We start from the raw sequence: 27,831 nt of genomic DNA, 5'->3' as shown, positions 1-27,831 counted from the left end.
TTGGAAACATGAAAAGCTTCTTTAAACAAGCAAGTTGCACCAAACCATATTAATATGGCTCCCGATTATCTTAACCAAGGTATGAGCTCCGCTGGGCCAGGCCACCCACAGGAACCTGGCCACTCGTGCTAATGATGCAGGGAGATAATTGGGCTCAATCTCTATATGGAGAGAACTGCTCCCATGGGTGCAGTTGTTTCTGCAGGACGGTTTCCATTACGGCTCCTCTGAGCTGTACAGACCCTCTCTCTATTATTTTCTTTTTAAATGCTGGAGTGCAATAGTCTTTTTATAAATGAAAAAGTCACTTTGATTTCAATTTCAGCACAGTTTCTTCAATTTTTTTTAATGTAACAATATACATCTTTTTTTGCTTCTAACCAAAAGTTTTATTTTCATAAAATTTAAAGCAGTATCTTTTTAAACAATCAAAATAATAATAATAATAATAACAATAATAATAAAATAATAAGTGGCTTTCACAGAAAGCAACATGCATAATCTTAAACCAGTCACTAAAACTGTATTTCCCCGTGTAAACAAGGGTAGACAAGCCTCTTCCGATCCTGTATGTCCAAATTCAGCTGATTTTGAGAAAGGTTCTCTGCTCCAAAGCTGTCAGATGAACTTACAGCTCTTATTAAACATGACTGCATTCTAGGTACTTATTAGCGAAGACTTTTAATAATTCTTCAGAACTTCTGCCTGCACAAGCAAGTCCCTTTCCCTGGCCCTTCAGCAGAGCTGCCTCTGAGGGAGTCAGAGTTTAATGTCCTGCGACTCTGACATTTTGGCAAGTGTTTTCTTGACCCGCAGGGCTGTGAGCCGGGAGGCGGGATTGTGAGCCCAACACTCCATCATCAGCTTCCCCATCTGCCGTAGGCACTGCAGAGAGAAAGCGGTGAATGATCAGTGCTCCTCTGGCCTATTACATCTCAATACCATGACAGTGAAACTTAATATGTGAGCACAAAATCATGATAAAATCACATTTCCAAGCCTGCATATCTCTGATCATAGAAAAGCTGTGTGCATTTCAAAGAGACAGGAGATATCTCCTTCTTTTTTTAAAAAAAAAATAAACCATAAAGGTTGGAATTACAGCCCACACATCAGTACATGTTGAGATAGCTGCCAGTAGACCAAGTACACTGCCACTGCACTACACACTACAGAATAGTTTTTCTTTCAATATTTTTGGCTAGCCACTGATTTAATGCTATTAAAGTTGAGAGCAGAAAGCAAAATGGGTGCAAGATGAAAATGGAGAGATTAAGAAAGTGTGAGCACATAAGAAGGTGTGAGCACAACCTGCTATTGCTGTGAGATCTGATAAACAGGACATGAGAAACCCACTTGCAAACGCCAGAAGCTCCAGCCCCTGGGGCTCTGATATCTGAGAAGGTCGTGCTGTTACACTATGACTGGTGCTAATACCCATGGTAAAGCTCCTCCTCATTCAAAATGATGTGGAATCAGGTCAAACTCCCTCTCTGTAATTAAAAACACAGGCTGCATTTCAAAAGGGATGATACCTCATCACTGCTCCATCTGTTGGGAAATGAAGGACGCAGTCTCTTGATGCAAACGATCTCCCGCATGTCCTCATATGAGGGGTCGCTGGGCACAAGGTCATGGTATGGAAGCTGGTATTCCTCAACTATTCCTGAAAGAGGCAAATATTTACAGCTTTCCAACACCTGCATAAGACACTTTACACCACTGTGTTCCCCCTCATTTGGTGACAGCTTGACCATATTAACAATTTGATGCACTTCTCCTTAAAAGGACCTCACTGCCCTGGAAGTTTATTCCACAGTTGAGCTCCAGTGTGACCATTGCCATGTAAAAGACTGACCAGTTATCTTAATCCAAAAGCACAGTGACTTGCCAAGTGAGGGAGCTTCTACCACTACTGTTCAGTCCAGCAATCTCTGGTAAGTTGTCACAGAAAGAACTATTAGCCTAGGGCCCATATCAGAGTAATTAGGTGGAGAAACAACCTTGAATTAGGTGTCTTCCTTATCAGTGGACTTGTATATTAAAGGGCATTTACGTGCATTTTCAGAACATGGCAATGTACGCAGTAATGTGCACAGCTTGTGCACAACAACAAAGATGATGATATTACAGATTTTTACACCGCATCATTGCAATACACTTTACCAGTTTGTAGACACGGGGATCACATTGCTCGACAGTGAAATTCATCTCCTCTAGCATAGGCACAGAGTGAGCATTCAGCACAATAATGGCAGGTTTTAAAGACCCATTCAGTCTGGTGAAGGGAGCGTAGAGCCAAGAGAGACACGCTCTACTACTCTTACTCGCCACCAAAGCTGGCAGGTAACCACTGCCAAGCCATTTCTCTGCGTTTAACTTTCCTCAGTGGCAAAATAGAAGCAATAACACCCATCATTTCCGCACTGCGCTGAGCTCTACGTGCAGAACGCACATATAGCCTGTGCATACAAGGATGGATCTACACCCCAAGTCTGCAGCTGGCTGCATTGCTTTATCTTTGCTGTGCTCATGCTTGAGTGCCTGATATCAGAAGGAAATGAGGCACATCACTGGTATGACAACAATGTAATAAGTGCCACTTCCCGCTGCTTTTTTCTCCTTGTCTTGTGAATAGATTATTTATTTTAAATAGTGGCACAGCATACCCCCAAATTGTTTGTTCCCCCCCTTCTATTTTACTCTAACAGTACAAAGAAATGACTATTTTCTTGCTGTTGAAATATCTGAATACCCCTAGTCCAGCAAAAATGTGCTGCCATCAGAAAAAGCCCCCAAATGAATTCCATATTCCTTCTTCAGTGCAGGTATCCGCTGCCTTCAAACAAGTCACTAAAATGCAGTCTAAATCTCTGCTGTTGAAATAGCACTGATTGATGCTTTAAAATAAGTTTCAGCAAGGGAACAGATACTAGGAGAGTTGCCTGCATCATTTAACCACTTTTGTTTATTACAGTACAAGCAATTCTCCAGAGAAAAGGATGTAATGGAAGGTTTGGTTATAAATGAGGTTCACTGACACAATTAAATGATCTCCCCCTTCCTTACCTCCTGAAACACATCTCCTTGCTATCTCCCAAAGGATGAGTCCAAAACTGTACATATCAGCCATGATGTACGACTGGAAGTGATTTCTATTCAAGCTCTCATCCAGCACCTCAGGAGGCATATAGCGTTTGGTTCCTACACGAGTATTTGGAGGTATGTCTACCTCGTTTGTATCACTGAAAGATAAAGAAAAGCATTTTTTTATTAAAAAAGGCATCAAACATGCAACAAAGAGGCTTGAAAAGAAAGCAATTTAGATGGGAGAAGGAGTAAATTCACACCACATCTGCTCTCAAACAAGGTCAAAAGTAATGCATAATCTTAATGGAACAATTCTTACAAGAAAAGCCTCTAAATGGGAAGGCAACAACCCTCCTTAAGACCCTGACCCGCCTGGGGCTGTGTTAAGCATTCAAATGCAGAACCACAAAGGAGATGAGACTCAACAGGGATGCTGTGACATTTGTGAGATTTCATTAGCATTAGTCGGAGCTCTGACGCTGATGATAACAATCAAATCTTCATTAAATGCTGTTTTCTTGACATACTCCACCACCTAATGCTTTAGTCTTAGCAATTAGTGGAGGACACCAAATAGCTGGGGCAGTATCACTGTGCTGTAGCAAGATCAGATCTGCAAGGAAGACATGTATAACGATTTTTGTGCATGCATTATATTTGTTCTCACCCAACTTTTACACATCAAGAGGTGTAAACATACAGACGTAAATGTGTAAAAAAAACCCCAAACAACTAACCAAATGTGTCACACCTCACACATTGACCAGAAGAGATAATGTATATCTATTGGGAAGCAAATTCCCTTTCATTATGTGATCAGTTTTATATTTTTTCTTAATTCAGTTTTAATGTTCTTAAAAGATTAATAGATGACACAGATTATAGTTTGCCTAGAAAGGTCTGTTTCCCTTCCCCCTCCTTCAAGATGTTCACATTTGAAATGTGATAGAAGCAACAAAATCTCACAGAATAGTTATACAACCTTTCCTGCAATTTTCTTCACCTGCAGTTATGAAAATGACAAATAAAGCAAAGCCTGAGGTACAACACAGCCATTAAATCAAACATATGCTGGTGGTGTTTCTCTAGACCTACAAGAATCTAACAAAAATGTAGTGACCTGCACCATCATGCAATATTCTGAATAAAATGATAAATGCATAGAATTTCTAAAACTCATTAGCTTCAGCACAGCACACGCCTTTCAAATACATTTTTACCTTCCCGGTCATTGCCTGAGAAATGCTAACGAAGGATTCAGTATGAAAACAAACCAAGTACGTGATGTAAATGCCATTTGGACTGTGACAAATACATATTTCACCTTCTTTTAGAGCAATATTTGGTAGTTCCTGGTTCTTGGTTCACACCTTGTCAGGGAAGGAATACCTGCAAAGGGTGAACTTCTTCCCTGAAAATTTTACAGCTAATAGTGTATTTCCAAGCTGTTGTTTTCTAAGTCCCTGTTCCTCAAAGTAAAAAATCTTCCTTTCTCACCTTCTAAAGAAAGGGCAGGTGCATAAAGGAAATGCCTCACCAAGAGACCTGGTAGATAAGTGAATGGTGAGAAGAGCACATAAAAACTGCCTGAATCATTCTAGTTCAAGGTTTGTACAGATATTTTTGACACTTCGGGGAGCCCATGGTTTCAAAGCTGACCTCTGAAACTGAAACAGAAAAATCAGAGGCTTCACAACACACGTCTCCACCAGCAGGACCAGCGCTGAGAGCTCGAGCTCCTTTCGAACGGAGCTGTCAGACAGCCAGGACTCCTTTACAAATCCCAGGAGTGCCTCAGTCCTACTTGTCTGCTCTTTCTAGGTTGTTTAAGCACACGACCATTTTTTTTCAAATCAAATTTAAAAGCCATTTCAAAAATCAAATCTGGACCTTGGCAATTTGATTTGTAGGAAATGGAACATAAGGCAGCCCAAATGGGGTGCTTTTCAATAAATCCCAATTAGCAAGTTGTGCAAATGAGCATTATTCTATATAAGTTGTGAGTGAATTATCTTGGGATCAGACAAGCTGAAATCTTCAGTGACAAGTTTATTGACGTGACTTTAACCAGTCAGTGCTAAATCCTTTTTTTACCAACTTTCCCTCACCCTCCTCGCTTCTACTCACCTGATAAATTTAACAGCCAAGCCCAAATCTGCTATACAGCAGGTGCCATTCTTTTTCACTAGGATATTCTTGCTTTTTAGGTCACGGTGGGCAATAGCAGGTTTGCCCTGGGTACTGAAGATCTCAGTATGCAGGTGGCACAAGCCGCTGACGGAGGAGTAAGCCAGTTTTAACATGCCTTTGGTGTCCAAGGTAGTAGATTTTAGATAATCATAAAGTGAGCCGTTTTCATGGTAGTCGGTGATGAGATACAGTTGGGTCCAAGATCCTGTACCTTTAATGTCTGCGGCAATGAATCCTGTAAAAAAAAATAAATAAAAAAAACATAATTACAAATTAAAACTTCTCAGGGCTTTTTTTGGCTGCTCAGAATTCTGGACTGTCAACCGTTTCAATAGTTTTATTTTAATAACATATTTAACTTATTTCATTTTACTGTCACGCCACTGTGCCTCACCTCCAGCTCAGATATGAAAATACAGGTGGCAGAAACAGACGTGGTGTTTGCAGTAACAGCGCCAAAAGCCCATTATTTTTAACTTTTTTATTTATGTTTCAGTAATCCTTGAAACATGTTTCTTTTGAAAAGTGTGGGATGGCTAATTGCAGAGCACAGCAGGTAACAAAGGACGCAGGAAAGGACATCAGACAACAGCAAATACAAAATTATTACGCCTAAGAAATCTGCACACTATCAAATAATTCTCTTTAATCCCACTCACCAAGAATATTTTCATGCCTCATTAGGACAGTCTGGTAGATTTCTGTTTCTCTGAACCAACTGGCCTCCTCCGTGGTAAAAAACACTTTGACCGCGACCTTTTCTCCACGCCACTTTCCCATCCAGACTTCTCCGTAGCGACCTTTTCCAATCTGCTTTACCATCTGAATCTGTTTCGCGATGGTCCTTTGAACCTGCAAAAAGCCAAGACGGGTGGTTACAACAACCTTGTGCATCCCCTTCCCAGGTAGCAAGTCCTGTGGAAATGGGAACACGGAGACGTCACGACATGGATTTCAGCAAAGCTCCTCGACGCGGATGCTCCTCAAATGGTGAGGCCATTCCTGCCACTGTGGAGAAGCCTTTCCGTACATTCCCAAAACACGCCATGGACTCTCAAGAAAGTAAATCAGTAACAGTCCTGGCCACCCCAACTCAAATTCCAAAGGGGCAGGTAACACATTTTTAATTAAAACAGGGATGTTTGTTACTTAGGCAACACCACTGAGACTCAAGTTTATGGCTCACAAGAGCCAAAAGCATTTCAACGCTCCAAAACTAGCAGAACTACTGAGAGTAGCTTCCTATTGTCTTCCTTGAAAATCCTATGCCTAATAATTTCAAAGTATAAATTTGGTGTTAAGAACTTCAGCCACTACTAGCACAGTTAGAACCTACATGCCTACATGAATTTTAACAAGCATCATCATCACATGGCAATAAAAAGTAAGAATTTTCTTCCAAAGATATAGAAATATGGCTTTAAATCTGCCCTTTCTAGCATTCATACCAGCTTTGTCAGTGGTCATACTGCGAACTGATGCTGAAGTCAAACCATTCGTGCAGTTGTAGAAGTTGTAGAAGATCAACGCACTTGGCAGCATAGCAGAGATAGCCCTCATAAGGATGGCAGACCCCATGCAGCAGACAGACTGGTTCTATATTTAGCAAGCTTTTATGACTACAGAATATCTTGGACAAATGGAGACCGATATATTCTCACAGGACTGGGGCATGTCTGCAGATCACATCTTTCTAAAAGTTCCTAAAGGAAAAATTAGATGCTGCAATGCAACCCCACTGATGTTGGTAGTTGACTCAGCCTCACCGTAGCACAGCAGGACATTAAAATGTCACCCTCTTGTGCTTCAATATTGCCAGTTCAATCCACAGCTTATGATTTTTGGTTTCCTAGGATTTTACGAGTTTTTGAAAAATAAAAACAACTTTATAGGTGCCAATGCAATGGGTTTGTCATCTGGCCCAAGCAATTGGCAAAATCTGGACAAGTGCAAATTCAAGGTCTCCCAGTTTTACCATCATCCATACACAAATCTCAAGCAGTTTATTGCAGCAAGTGTGCACTGCCTGAATCCCTATGAAATCACATACATTTCATGTAAGCCCTAATATGTTTGCAATCTTGCTCACAGAAGTGATCCAACTAGATTTTAAAGTAATTTTATTCCTTTGTATCCCTGGGAAGTCCAGTGGAATCCACCAGTTTGGTAATGCAGGGCAGGGCAACCACAACGCATGTATGTCCAAAGAAAACTCAAAAGCTATTAGGTAAAAGACTTCTCATAATTTATTTTGTAAATAAATTACTCATTTCAGTTTAAAGAAGGAAAACATACAGTGGCATTCTTGCAAAGCTATTTCAAAGGTCGCAGCTTTCCTCTTGTCAATTAAAGAGAGCATCATTTTTTCAGCCCTGTAATGCATTTCTTAGACTTCCAAGATGGTGGCTTCAGTGCCATTATTTTTTATTAACATCAGTGAAAGCCAAGAACAGAGATTAGCCTTAATTTTTTAAATGAATTTATTCTCTTTTATACTCTCATATAGTGATTGAACAATAGTTACATTACATTGGAATTTTGCTGTAATGTCATCTTAGCATTGTCGCTTTCTATTTTGGCCATTTTAAAAATGCATCCTGAACAATAATGCAGTTACAGGAAATAACTTAATTTGTGTAAATATATGTAATGGCATCATAAAGCACATGGAATTACAATACTTAATGATGAAAAGTTCCTTATTAAATTACATTAAGAAAATGAAACACACATTTCTGCTCTGGGTTTTTGGGCAGCAGAATAGTATGTCAAGGGCCTTAACCTGGTTTTCTCTTGCTAGAACTAGGCAAACGATTTCTTATGAAGAATTTATTTTATTTTAAGGAATTCAGCCTTTTCTTGCATCATAAACTGATTACGATCTCTAAAACAAATTGGTTAATCAAAACTGTAGGATGACCTGATTCCACAAGCATGCTGAATGATGTGTTCATGTGAATCATTTACACTGAGTGGGGTTGGTTTGTTTTTTCACTTCTCTTCAAATCTGCATATTTTGCTGCTTGAGCTCTGCAACCAGCCAGGTAAGGTTACACGGTCCTTTGTTTCCTTTCCCCGAATGGAACAGACCCAATTACCAGCTATTTCTATTTTCTACCTTCTGTTTTTCTGATGTTCAGCTGAATGCACTCAGCTAATGCTAAATTCAGACAAACCAACCTTTTGTAACATCAATGTTTCTATAGACAACTTCACATCTATGGTTGGGATGCAGTCCCTTGAAAAGCAAAACTCATTGGAAGAGGAATTAGGAAAAACTGTAATTCAGCAAACCCTTCATACAGACCACTGAAATAAATGTCCCCAGTGTCTAATCCCCTGCCTTGATTTTGCATGTGGACTCATGGGGGCAACAGCTCCACCTACAGAGCTCTTGCTCTGTCAAGGCCAATGGGGTTCTCCTTGCTTGTGCGCCCCAGTTTGTTGGTTCAAAGCCTTTATTTACCACTTATTATATTTTTGTTTGTTTGTCTACAATTTCATTGGGAGCATTTGACCTGCAGCAACCTTTTGTGCCAGAGATACAAACAGGTCAGGAGAAAGAACACTTGCCGAATGTCAAAGTATCAATAAAATCTTGGGTAATGCTTGTTTTTGAGACAATACCCATTAGAATAAATGTCCCGCATGGAAAGAAGACATTACTGTTTATCATAAAGTATTTGTTTATAAATAATTTGTGGCTTAGTTTCTTGAAATACTAACTTCAACATTTCAGTCTTTGCATAAGAAATAATACCATTAAAATAAAACTCTTCCACAATAAAGTCTACAGCACTATTGTCAGGCACTTTCTATGTATTTGTTTCAGGCATGGGCCCAGAGGTATTAATCTGTGCATTTCTACTGAGCCTGCAGCAGTTGTAGCTGTCTGAAAAATGCAACAAAGATCTCTTACCAAATGCAAGATTCATTATAGCTCTCGTTTTTCTTCTCTTTCAAAGAAAATCACTACTTAAAGGGAAAGTCTGGGAAAAAAAAGAAATGTATGGGAAGACATCCTCTCATAGAAGGGAACCCAAGTTCCTTGAGTTTGTTCTAATTTATTATGTTATTTCTGCTACTGTAACATGTAGAAGCACCAAGTACTGACCAAGCTGTTGATGTGGCAAGTGTTATGCGAAAAAAACCCCAAAGTGAACAAAACAAGAACTCCTTACAAATCATTTGGAAGAACTCATTAGGATTGGTCCTAAATTGTAAGCATGGCTGCTAGAGGGACACTAGTATGTGGTGTGACAGAGCTTTCTTAAAGCCTAGACCAAAATGATGGAGTGTCTCTCAACAGAGAAAAATGAGCGTGGGTTTTCCACACTCAGCACCAGTCACAGCACCCACTTGGCAGCTTGGCTTTTTCCTATGGTAATTGTCAGAAGACTTCATTTTTTTTAAATAAAAAAGTCAGGACTATTTAAATGGGACTCTAAGCACTTACTTCTGCCAGAAAAAATGGAGTTCAGTCAGATATTTCACCAACTGGTCATTCTGTTGCTTCATTTTAACAAACTATAAAACTTCTCATTTTATTTCTTCTTTAGGGTGTAGAATAAAGATGTGTGGGGGAAAAAAAAAAAAGAGATGGATAGAAGGTTGTGCTTAAACACTGGACAACATCCACAGTAATAGGATCACTACAAACTAATAAGTTTGGGAGACAAGAGGTACATATCATCTCTGAAAAATGGAAATGAAATCTAATTCATTTTATCAGGGGCATGATTTTGAATAAGTAACCTGGCAGAAACAAAAAACCCCTGGTGAGCAGAATTGTTTTGCTACAGAAGGTAAAACTTCTGCCTTTTCAGCTGATGAGCTCAGGGGGCTCAGTCGCCCTGGAGTCAGCTCAGAAATAATCCCAAACTCTATCCCTGTGTCTTTTCCCTTTGAGATGGCCACACTACAGGGAAAAAAGAATTTGCTCTTGACTTCAGAATGCAAAGTTTACACATAAAAAGGTTCTAGGTTTGATGAATTACAGTTCCCTTTGCATACAGATGATGTGTGCGTGTTTGAAATGCTATTGTGTGTTGCATATAAAAGGGAAGGAAATGAGAGCAGTGGGGCAGATGCTGCTCTGTACACTGGGGTAAATCCTGAGGAACTGCTGTGAGTTCTATTAATCTGTACTTACCTTATGGTATCTAAGATAAAATATAAGCTGAGGTACCAAAAAAACCCAAACAAAACAAACAACTAAGCTTTTTTGGCTTAGTCTACAAGAAAAAATAGAAGTCTCTTGCTTCTACAGTAACTGTTCTCCAGCTTAAATCCTTGTCATTTTGGGGAGAAGAAAAAAAAATTGCCTAAAACAACAACCAAGGAAAAATAAATATAATTTCTTGTGCCTCAAAAAATTTAGTCTTCTCCATCTACTCATTTTTCCCTTTTAAACTTGCACTAAAATGATATTGTTTCCTCACCAGGAGAGGGAGCCCGGAGCCGCTCCCTGAGCTCTGGGACTGCTCGATCAGATCCTTGAGGGACTCTCCAGGGGGAATGAAGGTCTCATCCTGCTCCAGCCCGATGCTGTAGCGGGGCCTCGTCTCTTGGCGTTTGTACCTGCCGTTTTACATCAAAGTCAAATTAGCATTGAAGAGAATGAACACGTGTGCAGTGAATAATGTACATTGTCCTTCACATTTGCTTCATTTATAGACTCACAGCTTCCTCATCTTCCCTGAGGAATACACTAGACTCACTGCCCAGAATGTCCTATTTTATATTTAGCAACCCTATTCAGCATGAAAACTCTAAGTATAAAACTCAAAGACAAAGCACTCTGGTGCAAGTTTGCAAAGCAACCAAATATTTTTCTTTTGGAAGCTTAAATATGCTTAAAAGACAAACCAAGTAAATACCCAGTTTTATTTTACTGGCTGCGATGGATCTTTTAGGAGCCAGAGAAGGTAAAATCATGTGATCAGAGACTATTTTATAAACATGACAAACTATTTAAACATAATACATGTAGATTATGGCAACATTCTAGGAATATTTACTTACATTCCTGTATCCTTTTCTTATGATCAGTTCTTCACCACATAAACATATTTAGAAGTCTTAGGTTTATTGACCCTGTATTAAATTTGTCATGTTACTTTCCTAGACTCAGTAAAGAATAATCTGTGCTTCTACCTGGAATGACATTTTAGTATGCTAGGCAAAAGATGCAGTATGAAATACATCACACAGGTATATCTGTAACTAGAATGAACAAAATACACATTTTTCCTCATCATAAAGCTGCTATTTCTCATTTCCTCTCCTTGAGGTGCACCTCAATGTTTCTAAATTCTGAAGTTAAAGATAAATGTTGGGAGGAACATTAACAAGCTGATAAAAGTATTCCTTATTTACCTGAAGTAGCAGAATATGATGATAAGCACCAGAAGTATACTGCAAACAGTCACCGAGATCAGCAGGGCCTTATGGTGGATGTTTCCTTCAGCAAAGTCTGGGGTTAAAAACAAGGAAGGTGGTACAAAGTCAGTATCAAAAGACACATGTACCTTAAAAAGTGCAGTGAGCACAAGGTCATTCCCTTTATTTTCTGCTGTGCAACATACTCCTGGATGCCCCAGACATTTCATGTGCATCCCCTTTGAACCTCACTGGCCAGGGCAGAACCTCCAAAAGCCTATTTGATTTTTCAGTCCTCACTCAGGCAAGACATTGCCTTGATTTGCAATTCCCTGTTTGGCTTGGAATGAAAAATCAATTAACACCCATAGCTCTCTGCCTTAACCTGAGTGATCAGCCAGGACACACAAACACTACTGTCTCTGTCTTAAATCACTCTTATTAAGTAGCATCCTATCGAGCAGTTAATATATAAAAAAGAAAGAATAATTGCATTTATCCTGGGAGGGAAGACACAGCGGACCACCCAGCCCCCAAGAGGGCAGGCCATGACAGGCCTTGAAAGTTTATTTCCATACCTGCAAAATAATAGTTTTCTCAAATCCTGCTATAAACACCTGAGCAGGAATTTTCTCTTCCATTTGCTTTATAGCAGCCTTATGTACCAGCAAGTGCTTCCTACGCTGATGGGCACAACTATCCTTCCAGCAGCTATTCCATAAATGACTTTGAAAATGAAATGTTTCAAATAATTCGCAGAAAATGCCACGATGTAAAAACTATTCAAATGTTTCAGCCGCTCTTCACATGGGAGACTCACATTCTCCTTTCAAGTGTACCATCAGCCTCCAAATTTGTATTCTCAACTCAGACAAGCGAGCCTGACCTTCATGCATGCTCCTCTACTGAAAAACAAAGAAACCAAGCACTATTCTCTTTAACGCTGCCATCCTCCAAGGTTTCAAAATCACGGTATTTCAGCATGCCAACACACACACCACCATCCAAAAGTTGCTATCTGGTAAAGGACAAATGAGGACTATGCTTTCTGAAGCTCTCCCAGCCTCACTCTCTTACATCCTTCACAGTAACACCGAACACATTGTAAAATGCAAGAACCCTATCTGTATCAACTCATCCTGGAACAGCACTATTGCATTTCAGATTTACAAGGGTAATGAGACAAGGAGATTCCTGAGGGACTCCTAGCTTACCATCAGGCTCTTTTATTTTAATGATCCAGTTTCTCCATCTGTTTTTGCCCTCAAACTATGTCTTTCCTTCACCTTTCCACTACAAACAGAGATTACCAACCATACACCTTTTGATCACGTTGGTCATGTTTTAACCTGCCACTACCTGCTTCGGGAGCATTAACAATGTAAACAGTCACGCCACGGCCAATGCCTTTGAAAGGGAACGCTGACACGGTGTCTAGCAGGAAAACACTCGAGTCTACCCTTCCCTCTGCTAAGCAGATTTCTACCTGGGCTGCCACTCCAAGTTGGGCTGTGAGCTGAAACTAAGAGCCCACCAGGGAATCCAGAGCTCTCTCCTGGAGGTGATGGCTGCTCAACAGGGCTCAAGTTCGTGTTTGTGAGCAGACATCTCCCTCTAAAATATGAGGTTTGTTGCAGTTCAAAGTGTTGCAGCCCATCAGCTGAGGAGGGGATAAATAGACCATATAGCAGGATTTTTATACTTGGGAGGAATTTGGATATCTGTTCTCAACAAGAGTTTTCCCACTTGGCAGAATAAGCCACGATAGAAGATGGGCTTTGTGCTCAGCAGAAATGAATGTCGATATCAGACGCAGAGGGAGCAATTCAGATCTTGCTCGTACTCGCATATACCAGAGAGCAAAGGCATGGAAAAATACAAAGTATTGCGCTACTAGAACTTGTAAAGCACCCACATTGTTCATGCTACTTGTGCAGGTCCAAGAATGTACATTTGGGAATGATAAAGATGTTGAAATCTTAATCAAATTCAGATCATTTTAAATTATTTAAACCCTGTGTTCAATGTTCCTAATAGGCTTCTCCCGTTCAGAAAAGTAAATAAACACAGTTTGATTTTCCCAGAGGTCAGAAGGCATTTTGGAAGTGCTGTGTAGCTCAAGCAAACTTCAGACTCCAACCCTGCAAAATTTTTTGGTACCTGAATGCAATTATGTGAAACAAGTTCAAGGAAAGCATGCAAAACAAAGGAACGTGTCTTCATCTCTGTACCAGCAGCGGCTGATGCAGACTGCAGCAGCAGAGATGCTCACACTCTTGCAGTAGGTGATGTCCCCCATGCTGGTAAAATCACCTAACGTAGCTTTAGAAATGGTTCACTGTGCACATTATGGGCACGTGACTGACTCTCACATAAGAGGAGAATAATTCCATATGTCTTTGTATTTATTTGGCTCTGTTTGGCAAGAGGCAACACTGATGATAAGTGAGCTATTGTCTCACCTTTCCAACATTTCCTGCATTTTCAAAGCATTTTGGCAGAATTTCATTTGTTTGCTCACTTGAGGACGTCATAAACCCACTGGCACATGGACAATACAAGATTAAATGCATGCCCCCGTTCTTACAGCAGCAATGTCTGTTCTGCTGAACTGAGCCAGGCTGGTACTGCTGGAGACCAAATCTCTGTGTTCCCCACAGAGCAGCAGGACAAACCCCCCTTTCCCTGCAGCATTTTTGGCACCTCCTTGACCAGGCGGAGGGACAGGGCAGCTCAGCACTGAGTCCGCTTAATCACCAGTTCATGGGCTCAATGGTGAAGACTGTGCTGGGTACCAGCTGGTTCCAGTTTGCATGATGGAGATACTCTGTCCTTTAGGTTTAGCTCTGTGCTTTTTAGTGTTACGTTACTTGGCAACTACAACATGCCAAGCAGCGGGGTTGTGAGAATAAGCAGTAGCTTCCATGGAGGCAGCAGTGAGGGATCACTGTGTGTGTGGGGTGTGCAGAACAAACATGCAGTAGGTTTGGGAAGCTTCTTCATAATAGTGAAGCCCAGCAAATGACATGTTAGCAGTTTTGTGTTGTATGAAAACAGCGGTGGGCACAGGTGTTGGTGGCGAGCAGCACAGAAGGGGAGAGATGGCAACAAAAGGAGAGCTTTGGTGATACCAAGCTGCCTTTTCAGTTATTTTCCTGTGATTTCTCCCTCTTCCACCACTCGTTCCCTTCACTTCACCATCACAGGACCGTGCTGAGGAGTGCACTGAAAATGCCACCCAGCAGGTTCAAGGGAGAAGTCAGCATATCAAAGGGAGAGGAGTTTCTCCTACCTCCCCAGGTCTCTCCAGTTCACAACGTTACGGTTATCCGAGTAAAAACTGCAGTGAAATCTGAGGCGTGGAGACTGTGTGCACACATCAAACCCCATCATTGCTCCAATCATTCCCTTGCCCATTCATCACTAGCTCTACAGGCAGGGAGCCAGACACGGTGGCACCACCACTTCTGCTTATATAGGCTCTAAATCAGTAAAGACATATTTCTTCTTTCGACTGGTCTCAGCCTGCACTTTCACTAGGATTTCCAGGAATATCTTTTATTGTTTAAAGCAGAGGTGTTGTATCAGACCCAATTATGACTTTCATTTCCTTAATAAGACAGATGTGCAGCTGGGACAAGGACTTCACAATTTCTCCCGGGTATTTTATCCTGCTAGTTCTATACTGAGATGAACTCAAAACTTAGGCTTAGCTGTTATTTCTTCCATCTTTATTAACAAGCCTTGCTTTCAACAGTGTTAATTCTTCTAGTTCCCGCTTTCATGTATGTGGTTCTCCTTTCTTTTTATGAGGAGAGGGCAAAACTCACTCTCAAGCACATGCCAGGTCTGGAAATGCACTTTGAGAACACAAGTCATTTGCCTTTGTAGATGTTACCTTGGTGCGTAGGTTAATTTGCAGTTCAACAACCTCTGACCCACAGCTGGATGCTTTCCCTAGACTCTTTCCCATGAGACATGACCTCGGACTTAAGTTCATCAGAAGTGCAATTTCTGTTTGCTTTTTAAATGCTGAGGAACATCCGTATTTTTTGTGGAATCCTGGAGGTCAGGAGGTTGTTCCTAGAAGCTTGTTTTTAAGTTCATCTTCTCTTCCTTTGTGCTTACAGTTTATGTTAAATTTGATATACAATTCTAATAGTACTCAGTCAATCACAGCCTAATCTAAATGTTTCCAATAGAAACAACGCGCACAGCCATAGCACTGTCACTAGCATGTGTTTGTACATAGTATTTGTACCTGGTTGCAGTGATTATCTATATTTCAAATCATATTTCTCTGAGCTTTCATACTAGGATATAACAACAACAAATTAAAACAAGTCTGGCACCAAAAATGACATATTTACTTAAGGTTTTAACAAAGGGCCTGACTTCAGCCCTGTCCAGCCACATTTAATGAAGCAGCTCCTGAAATGTATTTCCACGATACACTGTATCACAATACCAGCAGTGCAAGAGCTTATTTCAAACAAAAGTCTTCAGAATACGTGGACTGAATACATCGCCTTTTGTTTATCATGCTAAAATAGGCAACTTTGCAACACAGAACAGTTTGAGTCCTGTTTCAACTCTATGAAATTTTTCTTTCAACAAATATTCTCTCTGCTATTTAATGGGTCTGCCACCATGGTGCTCAAGTAATGCTTTATTTACCCCTTATACACACAGAGCAAACCCAATGTTGATCCAAACAACTTCTGCCGCTACCGAAAGCTCATTTTATTGCTTTCTGTATAAGCAGCAGGTCGTATTGCCAAATAACTAAAATCTTAATAAGGCAGATGTCTAGTGTTAGGCATTGGTTCAGTATTTTTAAGTAGTTTTAACATAGAATAAACTCAGTCAGCAGCAAGAACAAATCATGTCAGCGTTTTCCAAACTGAAATGATATTTATTGATGTATTAAGTAAGTGTGAACAAATATTGACTTCCTTTTGGAGCTTCTCTCTCAGTCCAAAGAACTTCTTAAAATGAAAAGACCAACAAAGTAGTATATAACTCTTTATGAGGCTTCTCTGACTTCATGTCTTGCTAGTAAACAGTGAAATATTTACATACTACTCTCCACAGGCTTGATTCTGCAGCCCATCTGTGCAGAAGGTGCATAGGTGCATAGGTGTGAAGGGAACAGCTTTTATTAGTGCATTTGTGTAAGTATCTTCTGTTTGCATAATTAAGAGAGTATCTTCACACTTACTTGGATTTTCAACTCAGAAAACCACAGTTAGAAATTCTCCTGTAACTTTGAACTGGTTCTTGCAAACCAAATTCCATGCTGACCACCACAAATCTTGGCCATTGCTGCCTGTCCCAAGAGTTTATGATGGATGAGTTTACACTTACTTATGAATACATTTTTATAACATGTATTCTGCAACATCCAGCCCAAATAGTTTTACCAGCTTTCAGAAAGTGATGTTTAAACAAACAAAAAAGCTAAAACCTTGCCCCAGAATCTAAGTTAATACATGCCCATTTGTTTTCTAATAACAAATTAAAACAAATAAATCAGTGCATGAGTTCTTACTCTACATTCTATTTTCAGCTACATTTTTCAAGTAGAAAATCCACTTTAGAGACTAGTTATTGCCCTGGTACTGGATTATCATGTCCGTTAAGTAAGAAAAGCTTAATGGGCTTCAGTCAACTTGAACTGACTGATTAAACGGTGGAGATGTAGTCCCAGATATATGTGGAGTTATGAAGAACAGTAATATGCATTGCAGGGACTAGAAAGAGGATTTAATTTTATTATCAGGCTAAAAACATCTAAGCAAGAGACATCCTCTGCCACGACTAACCCAGGTTCTCTGGGTGACTGCTGCTAGCCAGCAGGTCTGTGCTAGGACTATATTGCACAACTTGCATGTATCACATGTTCACTACATATATGCAATATGAATAACAGCAAGTACCAGCAACCACGTGTCAAGGCACCGTTCGCCATGTGACCTGAAGGAATCCAGACAAAGAGCAACAGCAGGAAAAGATCAGTTTGGGTCTGGATTTGCTTCCCCTTACCTCGATTTTTCAGTGGTGGCAGTGTGGGGTGAAGGTGTTTGTTACAGTAATCTTGGCCTGTGCAACATTCAATAGATCTTCTTTGGTGTGGAATAGGAGTGTCCTGCAAGAGACAATTTGATAGAAAGCAAAGTAATTACCTGTGTTGTAAACACACAATGTCATTCTGGCACTTGAGAGAAAGATGTGCTTGTTAGCTGGACTGCAGTCTGTTACAGATTTCTTGGATGTGTGCAGTAAGGACTTCTGCCACCAGAGTATCCAGCAGCATTTCATTTAGATAATTAAGAGATTAATTTACACCAAACATATTTCTATTGGTGCCCTAGCACTGCAGAAAGGATGGATTGACCCTAGTGGTACAAGACAGAACTGTGAAAGTTATACACATCCATCAGTCAGAATTATATTACAAAAATAAGTTAACGTGGGCATGCAAAACTGTTTAGCCAGAATAACAAAGGAATTGCTGTGTGGACTAATTTAGCTGCTGCTTCTGCTCTCACGGGAAGCTGGGTGAAACACTTTCTATGGACCTTGATGGTTAGACTGTTCCTGTCCTCATGTAAAATCATTTAAGGTTAACATCAGCAATGGCAAATACTTTAGAGCCACCTTGCTCCATTACCCATAGCCCTTTCATTCCTGCAGCAAGATTTGCTCTCCATCAGGCAAGCACTGGATGTGAAGGGAATTTCTAGCTCAGAAATCCAAAACCAAAGTCCAATTGCATATAAGACATAAAGGTCACTGCAGACCATCAAATAACACCTTAAATAACTTTAGCTGCCATGGAGACTTAAAGAGTTAGACTGCATTTCTCTAAATTCCACTTTCCTCTGAGCAGAGGTGTTACTAGCAACAGCTGTGCCAAACCCAAAACCTTAAGTTATTGTTATAAGCATCTATAATATCACTATTTTGGGATATAAATGCACTCCTCTCAGCAATCAATGCAGAGCAACTATCCACCAAATAAACAGAAGTGAAAAACATGGACTGTTGAATGCACTTCAATTGAAAGGTATCAAAAAGCCAAGTGTTGCTCCATCAGCAAATGCTTCTTACCCGACACTGGAAGTCTGAGCCCTCTAATCCGAGACATCCCTTGGTGACTAAATGTCCACCGGACTCATCTTCTTCTATTATGGTAAAGCAGTAGCCATCAGTGCTGAGGATTGGAAAAAATGAATAGAAAATGGATTTGAAGTGAAAAATGTGCTGCTGAATACAGTCTTAAACTTTGTTCCTTGGAAGGCAAATCTGCCATTAACAAATTAAAACACTAAGGAAGGGTCTGCCTTGGAGCTGACACGCTTCCTGACATTTCACAGCTATAAACCCCACTAACAGACTTTGTATACCTATATAAATGCCAACATCAGCACTCCAGGAGGTCTGCATGGGAACAAGGCATGGATATCTGCACCATGGTGGACACCCAAAGAAAGAAACATTTTTGAAATACTAAATGTAAAATACTATTAAGAGTGATTTGTGATTCCTGTTTTAACCATATTACAAACTGCAACACTCTTGTGTTTGAGTCCTTGAGTTATCATCAACACCCTTCATAAGTGTTTACTTGGGTTATAAGCCTAAAGTGATCCATAACGCTGCTATTTACAAGAATGTGCACCAGGGAGGACAAGTATACTAACAGATGGCTAGATGGTGCTGGTGATAAATGTCCTTCCTCGATGAAGGTCAAATGCCTGAACGCTATGGGAAGAGGGGGAGGAGAGCATGAAAAGGGTGGCTGCATTTTACTCAGACTGCCGTACATTAATTTTTCAGCACTCTGAGATACATAATGTGTAAGAAACACAAATTGACTGATTTGCAGGAAGAGGCTCCAAAAACAATCAGAAAACTCTTTAACAGAAGACACGTAAGTCACATAAAAATAAAATATTCTGTTATTTCCCCAGGAAAATAACACTGGTTATTATGTGCCATGAGTATTTTTCGGAAGAGAAGAAAAAAACTCAGTTAAAGCAAGGAAATAAAAAGAAAAAAGGATTAGAAAACTTAAACACAGCAAAATTTCAGATGATTTGCTCCCTACCTGAGTGAGAGTCTAACAGAGCAACAACAGCAAAGGCAATGAAGATGTAGGAAATGAGAGGCACAGTTACATATATAAGAGATAAACATAATTTGTAAGTATTAGCTACACGACAGAGAGGTGCTGGATAGGATCATGTCAAACATTTGCTGTGGCGTATTTTTATATTAGTGGTGCAGGGTCTAGCCACAGTAAGCTTATTACTTCAAATAATAATCTATCATGGGTTATTGACTTCTGGATTTGAAAAGTAACCAGTTGCATGTTACAAATGACTTTCTTGGGGAAGTGAGCAATGACTTCTGCCCTTCTTTGACACTGTGCATATGAGCAAAGCAAGGGAGACATCAGCCCTTCTGGGCAACAACCACCTTGATTTCATTGCTGAAGCTTAAAAGATAGGAACAATAGGACTCGCAAGAAGAGAGACTGTAAGGAATCCATTAGAGTAGAATATTATATTACATTAGATTTTATTTGTTTGCATGGTGCCTTTGATTCAAAGTAATGAGTGAGTTTAACCCAGGGGAGAGAGCAGCGAAACAATAAATTGCAATCAAGTGAAACGCAAAAATGAACTCCACAGCTAACAGGCCCCAGCAAAAAGCAAAACCCTCATTGCACCAAAGGAAAGCAGGGGAAGGAAAAGTCAAATTGGTTGCAGAAGGGAAACAAAAGCAGGAAAATCAGCGGGTTTGTTTTCAGTTTTTTTCTGCCTTGCAATGGGACTCAGATCCTTAGCTCATTTTTGAAAATTAAATTCAGGCTCCTCAAGCACTTTAGTCCTTCTGGAAATTTTCCTCCAAATTTAAAAAGACAGAAGAAATAGATTGTATAGAGCAAACCAGAAAAGTTCTAAAGCTCCAATAATAAGGAAAAATCATGTTCCTTACAGACAACTAGAGAGTACTGAAGGACATGCATGAAGAAATTAAAAATAGCAATCCTGAGCAGAATAAATGCTTGTTTCTACCTCTATGAAAAACTAAACCAAACTGTTTTCATGCAATATAAGTACTCATTATTTTATTGACTTTTTCTCAGGCATTTGGGTGAGAGGTAGAAGTGACCCTTCTGAAAAGACCCTCCCACATCCCACACCTGCTCCCCCCTGCCCTCAACCTCTCCTGCTGGATCACGGGATGTCAGCAGGACAGTAAAGGGCAGAGCATCCCCTGCTGCTTTATTGATCACCGTCCCTCATACCTGCCTGTGGTAGAAATGAAACTGTTCTTACTATTATAACAAGTCAGAAACACGTCAGGTAAGTCTGCATTGCCTCCAATTTTGTGTTTATTTTGGTGAATGCACGATGTGTACGTTGCTGATACATGCAACCCAATATGAGTAACCTATTCTCCACTTCCGAGCAAAAAGTTGTAGCATAGAATTGTTTTATTTTCTTAAACCCAATTTGAATTCTATGTAATTTCTAATTTGAATTCTGTGTAATTTCATTCTGCAGATAGTGTATAAAGAATGAATTTGACTTGTGTTAGTGAATAAATCCAGGTACACATCAACTAACCTTCTCCACTAAATCATCATTTTATTACAGTATGGTGCAGGAGAGTGATTAAATACATTTTGGATGTGCTAATAAGCACCAATTTGGTATGCCACATATTTGCCAAGAGCAAATTTTTACAGCCAAGTCAAATACCAGGAAAATAGAGGGAGTTAATAGCGGAAACACTGACAGACACTGATGTAGAAGGTGCTGCTACAGATTACCAGAAGGAAAGAGGTGATCTTAACTGAGACCTTTACTAAATGTCAAAAGAGAGGAACAGAGGCCAACAGCTTTGCAGCTGCTCATGCAGATGTCCTTGCTGGCCAACAGCCACTTTGCACAGAAGATGTGATACCTCAGCTACCAAAACTTGCCTGCTGAAGGTTTCCTGTCCTCTCTGCATATGTGTGACACAGCTAGGGATGGCAATATATAGCTTGGAAAAGCCATGTCTTTCCCTCATTCAGTGCCCTATCACAAACAGATGGGATAAAGAACAATGGAAAGATTCCTTATCTGTGATTTTATTTGAAATTGGGTCCATACAAGTAGTACTATTTTTGTGCACTTCTGCTCTTTATACTCCTGGTTTTGATATTGGAAAGAGGTACAGCATCTTTTCATTTTCATCCAAAGCAACATGACAAGTTTCTGCACTGTTTTTAAAAATTAGCAAAAAACATTAGATTATGTACAGGAACTGGGAAGTTCATACTCTAAAACTGGCTAAAATAATCTAATTCGAAAATTGGCTGACTTCCAGTTTGCATCTAATTCACCTATTTTGTCACATCCTTCACTTAAGGAAGATGATGAAGGCCACATTTAGCAAAACACCGTCTTTGGACACCGTCCATAAAATGAACAGCCTCTCTAAATGTGTTCAATACAGGCTAATTTTCCAGAAAAAAATAATGTAGTCAGTGGCTATGCTTTGGGGAAGTAACATGAAACCAGGTGAGAAGAGCACTACACAGTTGTTGAGCCAGATGCACCTTCAGATGTTTGCACAGCTACTTTGAAGGTGAAGAGACACAAATAGGTGTAACAAAGTCATGGAGCTGGCTCACAGCAGGTCGAAGTTTCTTGCCATGCTGGGCTCCAAGATGGTCAATCTGGTCCTACCACATGTACACTACTGTTTGTGGTACCTTTTGGCTCTCTGGGTGCTCAAGAATGACCCTACACATGGAGGGAAAGGTGGGTACCCAACACATCCTTGTAAAGCATCTTTTAATGTCTCACATGTAAATCTATCTATAAATATTATCTCTTTATTGCCTGCCCATCCTGTTCTTCTAGGGCTGAGACATGATCCAGTGCATCAAATGTGTCTTGCATTGTTCTGCTAAATCACAAATAAGATCAAACACTTCTCCCTGATACATGAGGTCACAATGCAGAAAATGACTCATGATGCCAATCTGGGAGGGAGAGCCCTAGAAACTGTCCAGGCTTCACGCTGAGTACCTGAGTTTTGACAGGTCTATAGATCTGATAGTACAGTGTGGGGTGGTACAATAGTACCAAACATAGGTAACCCCTGCATTTTCACCAGGACTCTCTAGCATCTATCACATGTGCAAAATCCATCTCATTAGATGTGCGAAGTATCAAGAAGCAAAGAGTCAAAATAAAGCTACTCATCTTCCTTTTATCGCTTCCCTTTTTCTCTTTTTCCTTTCTTTTGTCTCCAAAACTTAAACACAGTCCAAATGTTTTATTTTACTTGACCTTAAGATTACACTGCAGCTGAATTTGTATGATGTAGCTTCTTTAATGCTAGGACTGATATAACATGCATATTTGTTGTTTTGCACTTTTTTTTGGTATAAGTAAATTCAATATGCAAGGTCTGTCTAAGGTATTCCAGCACTTTCTGCACAGCAACACCAAATTACTCCCACACACCAAAAAACTATCTGAGAGTAATGCAACAGTTTACAATAAAGAGAGATTGGACTTGCATTACTGTTTAGCTAAATGTTTATATTAAAAATCAAATGGGCAAGTCCTGAATAAAAGGAATAACAAGGAATTTCTGGGGCACAGTTGAAAAGTGTGGGAGGTGGGCTTTGTGTTTTAGTTCAAGCACTTGGAGTCAAGTCACTTACTGAGCCTTGTGTGAAACATACAGCCCTAGCAGGGAGGGGGCAAGGGAAGACTGGAGCTTGCAAGGATTTGTCTCTGTTGACATTCGTCTATTTTTGTTTGTTTGCTTTTTCATTTGTTTGGGGTTTTTTGTTTGTTTTGGGGGATTTTGTATGTGTTTTTTGTTGGTTTTGTTTTTTTACTCATCAAAGGGGACATAACTGTCTCTGGTACAGCCCTGGCCCTGTACAAAGGATTACATTAAAAAAAATAACAATTTAAAAACAAAATGAAAGGTTAACTTGTACCATAAGTCCTTTATTCGAAAACGTTCAGTTTTACCCAAAAAATTGAAGCTGCTTAAAGAAATGGTGCCTAAACCCAGTCCTTTGGCCCACTGTTGGAATCTTCTTCCTCTTACATAACAAATTACAAAGACAATTCAATTCTATCATCTGGAGAACAGGAGAATTAAAATAACATCACTCAAGTGAATTATCACCTCTGGTAACACTGAAAAAGCAATTTAATTATTTTATTGCTTTAGATAACCAAAGATGCAGAAACAATCAAGACCAGTAAGCAACACAGAAGAAATTAAACTCTATCAGCCCAATCTTTAAAGCTGTCAGCATCTATTTGTGAATGGAAAATAGAGTACAATGAGTCACCTAATCACCCTCTGCTTTTGCTGCAATCCCATTACGATCAAAGCCAATTAAATCTAACACTACTTTTTAAAATATGTAATTAATTATGATTAGACACAACTGCCCATACATTCACTTTGTACACACAACACTTGAAATGGAACAATAAAATGAGATCCTGGTTGTCATCAAAGCAGCTTCGAGCTTCTTTACTGAAAGCCTGGTATGAATTGCACAGATGTTCAGAATGAAGAATAAGGTTTCAACACACTGCAGGTTAATGCCACCTTTACCAGCAGAGGATTGCAAACCTTTGTCAAAGATCTTAATTGTCAGGGCCTTGGGTGCACTAATGAGCTTTAATTGCCCAGAGTAGCTGCAGCTGGGACCCCCACACCCATACACCTTGCACCGGGGCTCTATTTAAGCTCCAATCTGAGCAGGAAGCCCTTTTGGGTGATGGTGAAGAAGTCTCCAGCCTCATCTCCTGCCTGGACCTGCACAGTTGTGTGAAGGGCCATTGAGGGACCTGTCTCTGCTGCTTGTGTTCAGGTACCCCTGGGGAAATGGGGTGCTGGTGGGTGAGGATATGGGTGGCCCTAACATCACCCTCAGCTCCTGGCTTGGTCCTGTTTAACTGCTCCCTGATACCACCTCTCCTCTTGAAGAGACAACTCTGTGAAGGGTCTTCCAAAACTAGTTGTGCTCATGGATTGCCCCATTTGTAAAGTGTACTCTCCCTAGAGCTACTGCTTTTCTGTTGCTAGAGAAAGCCATCTGTATTTTTAAGCTGTGGTGTTATCCTTAGCTCCCTAAAGTATTATTAGACTTAAGCTGCAGAAGTATAAAGAAAGGAAAATTCTGTATAGGAACACAACAGGCTGTTAGAGGATTTGATACAGATGTGGCTAAAGAATATTAACTTTTAAATGTCTAAAAGTACAATTGGAGAGAGGATTTTAAATGGCCACCAGATGTCCTCATTTTTATTATAAACATTCAGACTATGGGTACTACAGGCAGGATCTACACTTTAACAGATAAATACCTGTGGTAGTAAACCAAAATCTTCAGGTGGGATGACAGACTGCTTTTTATGAGAAATTTTTAATGGCCACTACAATAGGACTAGCTATTTTATTCTGGGAGTTTTAATTTAAACACAGCTGGAAATGCTTTCCCATTGAATTTTCAGAGCCTTCCTTGCCCCTGGGCACACAAAAAGCTTCCTCTGCTTTGGTAAAAGCCCCAGTTGGGACAGTTCCTGATGTTTTCTGAAGCCCAAGCCCTGGCTATGGGTGTGTTTCAGTGAATCTTCTGCATGCTAGGGCTCTGCCAGGCCCTTGAGTGTCCCAGGATGCGTTGACTCTTCTCCATAGTGCTGGCAGATCCCAGCTCTGCAGGTCCATGCACAGCCCAAAGCTTCACAGATGGATCAAGCCACCAAGAGACTTGATATTTTTTTAAAATATACAATGTAAAAGGCTTTTAGTGGCTGTATCTGAGGGAAGAAGATAATTAATGCATAATTTTTAATCTGCAGCAGTTCATTTATTTATTAGACAAACATAGTGCGATCGATACTGCTTGAACTTCAATATAAGGAAACTTCCTTTATAGTGAGGCTTAATGAGAATTTGAGTGCTTTAAAACTGTGCCAACATTCATTTGGCCTAGAATGAAATGAGAAAGTTACTGCCTGACTAGAAGGATGATACCAAACCACAGGAGAAACTAATAATCCCTGCTGACTTGGTGGGTCTTGATAAAATCTTGTGAAACCTGGTCACAACCCAGCCAGCTAACCAGCGACCTAACTGCTCTCTCAACATTAGACTTAGGATATTCTTCTCACTGTAATGTCCCACTTTTCATCCTTAATTCCAGCTATAGAGTAGGGAATTTAAGCGGCAAAAGATTACAGACTAATATTTAAGTAGATGTAGGGAAAACAAGGGGTGTTATGTCCCTTAATAATTCACTGCAGCTCTCACCTCAAGGGAAGGGGTCTCATAGCAAGGATCACTGTCGCAAAAATGATTATGGCTGCCAAACCATGAAGGTAGGGTATTAAATTTAATTTAAATTTTTTTGTTTTGTATTATTTTTGGTTTGTATTATTCCATGCTCTTCAGTAATCTTTCACATATACCAGATGGACAATGCTCAGGTGACAGCACAGGATGGGAAGGAGGAGCAGCTCTGGATAAAATGCAAACCTTTCAGCTGTTTCTGTTTTCCTGGACAGAAAAGTGATCAATATTTGATGGCTAAATTTAGTTTTCAGTTATTATTTTGACTCTTAAATTGGAAAAAATAATTCACTGAAGTAGAACAATCAAGCATGAAATGTGCAAAGATTATGAAGATGAAAGGTGGTGGTGTGTTTTTTGTATTTTATTACTTCTTAACAGCCTATCCTTGGGCATTAATAGCTAAAACCAAGTTTGGCATTTGACACTTCGAAGTATCACAGTGAGGGGAAGATAAAATGGATTTGTGTAATAGAGCATTTACTCACAATTCCTGGTAGCATTAACAATACTTAATGTCAACGATGCCTGTGAAGCAATGTGCAACAGCAGGTATACCCAGCTAAGGTATAAACCTTGTTCCATGGGTTCCTTAACATGGATCCCTTTGTGCTTCCTAATTCTTGGATTTAAAAGTCATCTGCAGCTTCCCCGTTACTGCATGTGTGAGACAGCACGTGTGAAAGCTGCGGCTCTCGCTGGGCAGGAACAGGAAACAGCCGATTTGCACTGCAGGGGATCTGCAAATTGATATCAGATCGGGGTTTTACAGCTTTTTAAACTGCCTGCCATGTGAGAGCAGTTAGGGCTGACTCCTGGCTACAGCATGGGTTAGAAGGAAGAGGATAGAAAGGGGAAATGGTATTTACAGCTGTCATCAGAACTTTGATACACTTCAGTGTGAAGCTGTAGGCTGAGCAGAATTAACTCAGGCTACAAAACAACACTCATAAAAATCCAACAAGGCAATCGCTATCTTGAGTGACCTAAGGCTTTCTCCATCTATCCTTTTAATGAGCTGACACCATGTTAGACTGTCTCACCTCAAACAACCCTGCGTACCCAATGGGTATTTCCAGCTGGGCTCACAGCTCTGCCCTGTTTTGATGCTTCTTGCATTCCTACAGCTCCACTAGGCTATAACTGATGGTGTTCCATACAGAGTGATTATACATTTATTAGCATTTAATGACATTTCAATATATCTCCATTAGGTGTCCTCTCACTAACTGCATGCACCTCTAAAAAGGAGCTCTTACCTTCAGAATATTTCATGTGCAATGACTTTTAAAAAGTATTATCTAAAACTGTAAAGATGTAAACACCCTAATACAAAAATATAAATATGTAGCTGATATCTAGGTAAACATTGCACCTGATTTATAGAGGCAGTGTATGAACAACTCCTTTCTAAAATACTGCTTAAACAAAAACTGCAGCACCGTGGAGCTACCAGGAATAAGTTTCCTCATGTTTTGCCACCAAATATATAGCCCACAAACCTGCAGGTGCTGTTGACGGAGTCCTCAGGACAGTGGTGGTGGCACTGGCAGGACAGCTTCTTCTGTGGTGGGGCAGGTGCTGTGCTCTCACCATCTTCTTTTCTGGTCTCCATGTTCAACTTGCCAGAACTTCGCAAAGGCATTTTGGCTAGAAAACTGTCTGTAAATATAAGGGGAGAAAGTTTTTGAGCTGGGTCTTCACTACAGAGCAGGTTTGTATAGAAGCCTCTGAAATGGTCACTGTGTTTGAGGCTTATTGGGGCTCAGT

At 40.1% G+C, this 27,831-nt stretch overlaps 1 protein-coding gene across 1 annotated transcript; it reads right to left on the bottom strand.

Moving 5' to 3' along the window:
* Positions 1-759: 759 nt before the first annotated feature.
* Positions 760-27,706, bottom strand: BMPR1B (bone morphogenetic protein receptor type 1B; the record flags this gene model as incomplete). The annotated part of the gene is made up of 10 exons (XM_080343093.1): positions 760-885; positions 1,536-1,666; positions 3,070-3,245; positions 5,218-5,515; positions 5,940-6,132; positions 10,722-10,860; positions 11,659-11,755; positions 17,707-17,809; positions 18,775-18,877; positions 27,564-27,706. The coding sequence occupies 10 exons, from the start codon at positions 27,704-27,706 to the stop codon at positions 760-762; spliced, it is 1,509 nt and encodes a 502-aa protein (XP_080199219.1).
* Between the last annotated feature and the right edge of the window lie 125 nt (positions 27,707-27,831).

Source organism: Nesoenas mayeri, assembly GCF_963082525.1.
Source record: "Nesoenas mayeri genome assembly, chromosome: 4".
NCBI classification, from domain to species: domain Eukaryota; kingdom Metazoa; phylum Chordata; class Aves; order Columbiformes; family Columbidae; genus Nesoenas; species Nesoenas mayeri.
The sequence above is the reverse complement of the archived record's forward strand: the minus strand, read 5'-3'. Positions and strand labels throughout refer to the sequence as shown.